The sequence below is a fragment of the Dipodomys merriami genome, unplaced genomic scaffold, assembly GCF_024711535.1.
Source record: "Dipodomys merriami isolate MVZ:Mamm:240054 unplaced genomic scaffold, mDipMer1.0.p SCAF_17, whole genome shotgun sequence".
Lineage (NCBI taxonomy): Eukaryota > Metazoa > Chordata > Mammalia > Rodentia > Heteromyidae > Dipodomys > Dipodomys merriami.
In genome coordinates this window covers 9,808,163-9,816,968 of record NW_027203048.1, presented here as the reverse complement: position 1 = coordinate 9,816,968, position 8,806 = coordinate 9,808,163, and the positions used below count along the sequence as shown (strand labels likewise).

Genomic DNA, 8,806 nt, shown 5'->3' with positions numbered 1-8,806 from the left:
CCTTGCATGCATGAGGCCCTGGGTTCGATTCCTCAGCAACACATAAGCAAAAAGAAAAAAGCCAGAAGTGGCGCTATGGCTCAAGTGGTAGAGCGCTAACCTTGAGCTGAAGAGCTGAGGGACAGCGCCCAGGCCCAGAGTTCAGGCCCCACGACCGGACCCCCCCCCCCAAAAAAAAAGGCCAAACACTGGGTTGGGGATGTAACTTAGTGGAAGAACACTTGTTTAGCATGTGCAAAGGCAAACCCTGAACAACTTTTGCTTATATGGATTGTATCTATTGATATAACACACTAGAAGTTAAAATAGAGCATTTTAAAATATTTATTCTCAGATTACTTTAACCTAGTCTAGGTCAATACATAACATTTCTGTGAAAAATACTTTGCATATTAGAAACTATTTAGTGAGAAGGGTATTATTTTACATTTTTGTACATATATTTCATGTCTGTCCTAATAGCTGGATTCTCCTATCTGATTCTGCATTCCATCTGTTGCAATAACACATATCATATGGCTTCTAGAAAATTCTATGATACTTGTGACATAATAGGAATAAAAAAGGCAAATAGCTGAGCATAGAGGTGTACACCAGTGATTCTATAACTCTGTGTAACTGTGTAACCCTGGAGAGGAAACAAGGGGATCTCAAAGCCAGCTAAACAAGTGACAAATAGAATCTCTACTACAAAAAGCACTTTGGTCCCTTAAAATACCTCCATATTCCCAGACTAAACTTTGAATACCTCTAATACCTTTAAACAACCTGATAAAGCAAGGGTCAGAATCTTTTTTTTTTCTTGTCATGGGGCTTGAACTCTGGGCCTGGATGCTATCTCTGAGCTCTTCAGCTCAAGGCTAGTGCTCTACCACTTTAGCCACAGCGCCACTTCTGGTTTTCTGGTGGTTTATTGGAGATAAGAGTCTCAGGGACTTTCCGGACCACGCTAGGTTTGAACCACAGTCCTCAGATCTCAGCCTCCTGAGTAGCTAGGATTACAGGTGTAAGCCACAGGCGTCTGGCTCAGAATCATTTTATCTTTTACTTTTTTTTGGGGGGGGGGTGGCTTGAATTCAGGACCTGGGCACTGTCCCTTAGCTTTTTCTGCTTAAGACTAGTGCTCTACCACTTGAGCAACATCTTTTTGTTTGATTGGAGATAAGAGTCTCATAGACTTTCCTGCCTGAGCTGGATTTGAACCACAATCCTCAGACCTCAGCCTCCTGAGTAGCTAGGATTACAGATATGAGACACTAGCTCATGTCAAAAATCCTTTTCTATATGTCCAAGATCGTAAATATTGTAAGCTTTTTAGTTTCTATCTCAGTAACTAGAAGTCATAAGTAATACTTAATCAAGTGAGTGTACCTGTGTAACAATAAAACTTTATTTACAAAGATAGATGAAGGCTAGATTTGGTCCTCTGGCCCTGGTTTGCCTACCCTTGATCTAGAATAGAAAAGGCTTACAAGGTTTGTGCCACCACAGGGAGAGGGTTGTCTAGCTCATTCTAGCTAGGCTCCTATCAGAGAAGAGAGGAGGAATTTCTCTTGAGGAAGATTTGATCTCTTTCTATGACTCTCATCTCCTCTTTAGTGAACTCTACAGTCAGCACTGTAACTATCGCTAGGCCACCTCTCACTCCATAGCCTCATCTCAGCCCCCAGCCCTGCCTACCTCCTACTTTCAGTCCTGTCTACCTGGGGATGGGAAAGGTAGCACAAGAAAACTGGGTGGACCAGGTCCACTTGGGTACAGATACCTCTCTGGCTCCTGAGCCAGGCCTCTTTCACGTCACTTATTTCCCACGTTCTTGCTAACTTTTGGAGCACTCTTGTTCTCAGGGAGCTGTTGTTGGAGCCATATCTCAGTTGTTTTGCTGCCTCCAACTGCTCCTACCCACCAGTGCCCCCTAGTGTTGGTGTGGAGGAACTAGTCTCCTAGCAAGCAGGTGTCTTCCTCTACTGAAAGACAAAGGAAAGCACTTTTGGTTCTGGTGGGAGCATGGATCCCAGCCCCCAAGGTAACATTTCTCAAGAGCAGCATCTTGCTTATCAGAGAGAGAAAGGCCCATCCCTTCCTCTGGTATCCCCAGATTTAAAGCCTGAGCCCCTGGGAGGATTTAGAGTTCATGGCCAACCTGGGCCACATAGTGAGATCTTGTCTCAAAAATAGTGTGTGTGTGTGTGTGTGTGTGTGTGTGTGTGTGTGTGTGTGTGTGTGTGTGTATGTGTGTGTGTGTCCCCATTTCCTGGTGTTCATTTCAATCAATGTTATTTTAAATGATCAGATGCACATAGACATTACGCCTTGGTGTTCCTCTCCTAAGTGGGGGGGGTGGGGTGGAAGATTTTTTTTTAAAGAGCTTATTCTACTGAGTTTCGTCTTCTTTAGTCCTCCACGAACTTCATCTTTCTTTTGTCCTCCCTTTGTTTCTCCACCAAGGTAATGTGGTCACCCTCAAGGCCCCAAGGGCTTCATGGAATGAGGTGAAGACTAGAATCTGACAGGGTGAGGCCGGGCAGCTCCAAACCAAAGGCCACTCAGGAGAAGCTCTGGGCTCTCAGGAGACCTCCAGTATATACCCCCAAAGCCTGCCCCTTCCTGCCCAGAAAGAGACTACCTGCAACGAACCAGGGGGAAATCCATTTGTGCCTCTCCTCACCACCCTCCAACTCAACCTGAGAAGTTGCTAGTAAAAATAGAACATTCAGGGTGGACTTTTATGGTCTTGAGAAGAACACTGCTCATGCCCTCCCACACCTGGTCTTTGCCCCTGCCTGGCCCCGTGCAGCTGCCGGGGAGCAGCTCAGCACAAGCTCTCCCAGGGTCCCGCTGCAGCGATGTGGTTCCAGGCAGATTTATGAGTTCAGCCTTGGCTGAGGCCTTCTCCCATGGCTCCCAGCCACAGCCCAGCTGCTCTCCCACACCCCAAGCACCTCGGGCTGGGACGTTCTGTGTCTCCTACCTCCGCCCCAGCTTGCTGAGTCACCCGCTGGCCCCCTTCTCCCTGCTGCCCCGGCCATTACCAAGGAAGAACAGACCCCAGCCTCTCCCAACCTGCCCAGCCCTCCTTTACACTCAGGGTGACAATAACAGCAGTGGTGGGACTCTCATCTGCCTTGGGTGCTACGATGTGAACAACAACAACAAAAAGGTGCTTCCTTCCCTACCTGGATATCAGGGGCCAGCTTTGCAACTATTACCTGACCAGGAAAGTTCCTCTGAGTGTGCACAGACTCTGGGATCTGTCCTCAAATGATCTCTTCAGAGCCATCTTCATATTTCTGACCCCCATGGCAGGACTTAGGGAGAGCCTATTAAGACTATGCCTGTGGAGAGAGACTGGCCTTGGGGGCTCCTTTCCAGATCAATCTTAGAAGTAGCTCCAGAGCCAATGAAGCTCTAGGCAATAATGGTATCAGGAGCCAGGGGGAGCCCCCCCCCATTTCCTCTCCCCCTGACTTGTTTTTCCTGGCAGTAAAGTTTCTAACATAAAATAAAGATGATCATCATGAGGACACATATTCTTGTGTAAAGCTTGGTCCTTCCTGGATACAAATGTATCAAGGTCCTTCAAGAATGTAGGAAATCCTTCAAATGTAAGACTACAAATGGCTGCCGGGTTCAGTGAAGATCGAACTACCTCTGGGATAAAAATCTTCTCCCACTGTGGGCTGAGATGTAGCTCAGTGGCAAAGCACTTGCCTAGTAAGCACAACGTCCTGGGTTCGATCCTCAGTGCCAAAAAAGAAAAGACAAAAACATCTTCTCACACTGGATAGCCCAGGGGTATCTGAGTGTCTCTGGAAACAGGAATGTAAGCAATGTGAGTTTAACCTGCCAAGAAAAAAGAGGAAGGGTGCAGGGCCCAGTGAGGGAGAGACATGTTGTGATGAGGGGCAGCTGGGAAGACCCCGATCCAGACACACACAAAATCCTAAATTCCTCGCTTTGACACTGCAGAAGCATCTGGTGGAAAGATGGAAAAGCCTCTTCTCTTCTTCAATGTTCCTTCTGGCTCTGTGACCCTCCACCAAGAGCTGTAGTCCCCTGTGTTCCCATCAGCACCTGGGGCTGTGGTTACTCTGGCCTGTCCCTCCATATCTGCTCAGTAATTACTGTCTTCTGGCGGTGTGCAGAGGGCTGGTAGGAGCTGAGGGGGAAAAGGGAGGGGGGGTGCCTTAACCTGACTTTGAACCCAATGCACCCCATCCCCGTCCTTTCCCACTTCCCTGATGCTGCCACAGAAGAGCCAGGGAAGACCTCCTCCCGGGTGGCAAGGTGAGGATACCCGCCCTGTGCTCCGTGGGACTCTCCATCCTGCTTCACTTCTTCCTCCTGCTGGACCTTGGGCGCAGAGCCTGAGTCCAGTCCAGTGGCTGAGAGCCCAAGGGGAGACAGTAGGTAGAATTGGTAGAGAAATCCAGGTCTGTTAGTGAGAGTCACAGTCCAGGAGAGCAGGATGGGTGTGAGGGTCATTTGTCACCGAGAGCTGACACGAGTGACTTGGTGGGAAGGGGAATATCTGGCTCTCCAGAGATGTGGGCCTCCACCTCAGCATCCCTTGTTCTTTGATCAGAAGCAATGACTGTGGTGGAGTCAAGGCCGGAGCACTCCAGACCTCCTGCATAGAGACGAGACCGCATGGGCCACTTCTGCAAGGCAAGGGATGGGAACTGGGTTATGTGCTGTTGGGCCACCTCCGTAGTCCAGAATCCTGGCTACAGGAAGCTCCCCTTCCCTGACTGACGCCCTCTCCCAGCCATTGCACCCAGACCACAGCAGCCTCCTCACCACCGCAGCATCCTGAGCCTGACTGAAAAACATTGGAGGAGCCAGCTAAGAGTGAGGGCCCTAAAAGGAGCAAGACATGATTGACAGGCAAATGGACAGGTGCGCTTGAGCAAATCTAGCAATCGCCAGGGGCTAGGCAATGGGCAGAGCAATAGGAGGGCTCCTTCTCAGCTGTGGTTCTCAAAGGATGGTTCTTCCAGCAGGAGCAAAAGTGATCAGAGAAAATGCCAGGAGACCTGGGCACCAGTGGCTCATGCCTATAATCCTAGCTACTTGAGAAGTTGAGACAAGACTAGTCTGGAGAATACACATGAGATTCCTTCCCAACCAGATGCTGGGCATCGTGGTGTGTGCTTGTCCCAGCCATGTGAGAGCCTGAGATCAGGAGGATCTTGGTTCCAGGTCAACCCAGCAGGAAAGTCCCTAAGACTCCATCTCAACAGAAAGAAGATGGGTATAGTAGTATGCACCTATATGACAGTAAGCTTAAATAGGTGGATCATGGACCAAGTTCATGCCTTGGCAGGAAGCGAGACCCTATCTAAAAAATAACCAGTGCTTGTGGGTGGGGATGGGAGGGAGACTGGGAGGGAACTGGGAGAGAGGAGTGATGTTGTCCAAAAAGAAATATACTCATTAACTGACATGTAACTGTCACCCCTGTATATCACCTTTATAATAACAATAAAAATATTTCTAAGAAATAACCAGTCAAGGCCCAGTCAAATTCCAGTACTGCTAAAATAAAATAATAAAAATAAAAGTCAGGGGAGAAAAGGGCTCTGCTGGGGCTGGGTTGGAAAACATTCTTCCTTGGCTAACTAATCTGCCAGAATTCTAAACCTGAACAAGGTCTCTCCTTTATTCATTCTTCATCATTTATTTAAATTATTTTTTTATTGTCACCATAAAGGTGGTATACAGAGAGGTTACAATTTTTAGCTCATCAGTACGTTTCTTTCTGGACAATGTCACCCATTCGTCATCATTTTTAATGGTCATGATCTACACATAAGTGCCTTACCTTGGTGGCCATTTTCTAACTAATGACCATGCTATGTCAACCCAGGACCCTGTGGCACATTTGTGTTGCCCCATTTAATCTAAGAATTTTGCATAATAGCTTTTTTTTTTTAATGGGTCATGGGGCTTGAACTCTGGGCCTGAGTGCTAGCCCTCAGTTCTTCAGCTCAAGACTAGTGCTCTACCACTTGAGCCACAGCACCACTTCTGGTTTGCTGGTGGTTTATTGGAGAAAGAGTCTCACAGGCTTTCCTGCCCAGGCTGGCTTTGAACTGTGATCCTCAGATCTCAGCCTCCTGAGTTGCTAGGATTACAGGTGTGAGCTACTAGCACTCAGCAGGGTCTTACTCTTGATTGGTTTTCCTGCTCATGTCTGGTACTCTACTGCTTGAGCCATACCTCCAGTCCAGCTTTTTGCTGGTTCACTTGGAGGTCAAGTCTCACAGTTTTCTTTCTGAGCTTCTTTCAAATTGTGATCCTCCATATCTCAGTCTCTTGAGTATCTAGGATTATGGATGGAGTCATCAATGACAAACATAAAAATGAACTCTTCTTATGTGGGGAGTGTGTCAGTACTGTGGTTTGAACTAAGGGCCTGGGAATTGTCCCTGAGCTTTTTTGTTCAAGGCTGGTGCTCTACCACTTGAGCCAGAGCTCCACTTTTGGCTTTTTAGTGGCTTATTGGAGATAAAGTCTCATGGAGTTTCCTGTCCAGGCTGTCTTTGAACTTCAGTCCTCAGATCTCAGCCTCCTGAGTAGCTAGGATTACAAATGTGAGCTACCTGGCTAACAAGCTCCTTGCTAAACACCTACTTAGTCGTTGTGAGAAAAATATGCAGAAGCAATTGTGAATAAGACACTCTAGGCCTTGCTGCATTTAGCCACTTGACCTCCCTCCACTCCTCCTCTTCCTCCATCTTCCTTTGGTCTTCTTAGCAATGAAGAGATTAACAATACACTTACAGTACTTAGCCCAACTTCTGGTTTCTCTTTAACATCCACATCATGATGGCTATTATTGCAGTGGCAACTGTACTTCTCTTCTCTTTTGTACTCTAGCAGAGAAGGTAGGCCCATTTCGTATATGCATTTTGCATATAATAAAGCAGAGGTTCAGAAAGCTAGGAACAGTCTGGTATCTGGTAGCTGCTGAAAGCCCTTGGCCCCACATTGCCGTCCCCACAGCTCAATTGCTTCTAGAACGCTGCTTCCTCCATAGAGGGTAGATATCCACAACTGGAGTCTAGAGAACATGGAGGCCGGCACAGCGAGGGGGAGGGGCCGCTGTCCACTGAGGACTCATCTGTATTTTATTTCTCTTGCCCAAGCCCCAGCCCTAGAGCCTTCCTTCTCCCCTGACACTACAACCCCCAGAACCTTTCCCTCCTTTTGGAGGAACTGCATCCCCATGCACAGAGTTCATATCCAGTGTGCCCTCATTCCATGCTCTTCCCCAAAGCCCCGGATGTTAAACCTCCTCCACCCGCCCTTAGTCCCCCAGCTCATGAGGTACCTTGAGAGGATGCAAGTAGCGGAGTCCACGCAGGAAGGGGGGCCAGGCAGGCCCAGGCAACTCATGACCGAGTGTGCGGGTGAGGTGGGCTATGTAGCTGGTAGCCAGTACCAGTACATCCAACTTGGAGAGCTTGGTGTCTGGTGGCACAGCTGGCAGAGCCGCCTGCAGGGCCAGAAAAGCCTGGCGCAAGGTCCTCACCCGGCTTCGCTCCCGGGCTGCGTTCTCGGGACTGGCTTCGCTCTGCACAGAGAGCCCGGATCAGTGGGCTGCCCCACCACCCCAGCTGCCCCTCACTTCTCACAGCATTCTAGGGCCACGTCTCCTGCTGGAGCAGAGATTTGGAAGTAGAACACTGCTGAGCCTCCCTGCTTCTCTGTCTAGCTGTTTTATAGCTGAGGGAGGCCTGGGCTGGCTTGGACGGCAACAGGAATGGCAAAGTTTGACTCAGAACCTGAGTCCTACTCCACGAACAGTAGTCCCTAGTCTGAATCCTGTCTACCCGTGGGGTCACAGGAAACAAGGAGCCAGGCCTTGCTCAATAGGGCTGACCTTCATTGACCCAGCCAGCCTCCGACGAAGAGGCGGCTGCCTGCTGCTCCAGCACCCTTCTCCAGCCTCAGTTTCCTCAGGAGGAATGAGTTGGGCCTACTTTCTGAGCTGTTCTTCTGGTAAGACTAGGTGTAATGTGTCCCAGCTGATCCGCACGGAACCATGAGCTTTAAGAGTAGCAGCTGTGCACTGAGGAGGCCCTCAGCACCCTGAAACCTCTGCTTCCCCCACCTCCCTCCTCTGGTCCAGGGTTTCCTTACCCTCCCATGAGCTGGCCCCTTAGCCCTGCTTCCTCGAGGACTAGGGGCAGCTCGGCTCCATCTTTGGTCACTCCAGCTGGTCTCTTCCCATAGGTCCTGCCTTGTCCTGCTGGGACGGCTCTTCTTTCTGTCAGTGCCTGGCAGCGACCGTGCTTTGGCCTTAGTCCGGCCATGGCCCATTCCTGGCATTGCTGGTGCCCCTCGGGCCTCCCGCTGCGCCATGCCACTCCCCTGGGATAGGGAGCTGCAGCCCCCAGAGCAGGAACACAGTGCGTGGGGAGAGCCCTTGGGCTCAAGCTAGCTGGGACAAGCTGGCCATCCAGCCAGCAATGTCCACATCGGAGAAAGCTGGCGCCAACTCAGTCCTGCTTTGCTCCTTGCTCTGGGAAAATTGCCCACCCGGCACAGCCCCCGCGAGAAGCCTCGGCCTGCCTCCCATCCCCGCAGAGGGGTGGGGGCACGGGATGCTGGGAGTGGCCAAGCCCTGGGATGCAGCCCATGCAGAAGAAGGCAGAGGAAGGGTGGGAAGAAGTGCCCTCTGGGCCATGGCTGACCCCAACAGCAATCCTAGGTGGGACCCGTAGCTTCAGCTATGATGCTCAGGTTCATGGTGGGGTCCTGAACCTCTGTCCTGCATGCCGGCCCACATCCCTCACAC

At 50.0% G+C, this 8,806-nt stretch overlaps 1 protein-coding gene across 1 annotated transcript; it reads right to left on the bottom strand.

The window, feature by feature from the left end:
* Positions 1-200: 200 nt before the first annotated feature.
* Positions 201-8,387, bottom strand: Tcf23 (transcription factor 23). The gene is made up of 3 exons (XM_070025221.1): positions 8,149-8,387; positions 7,337-7,579; positions 201-4,661 (listed from the first exon to the last, which is right to left on the bottom strand). The coding sequence occupies exons 1-3, from the start codon at positions 8,368-8,370 to the stop codon at positions 4,482-4,484; spliced, it is 645 nt and encodes a 214-aa protein (XP_069881322.1). The 5' UTR covers positions 8,371-8,387; the 3' UTR covers positions 201-4,481.
* Positions 8,388-8,806: the final 419 nt, after the last annotated feature.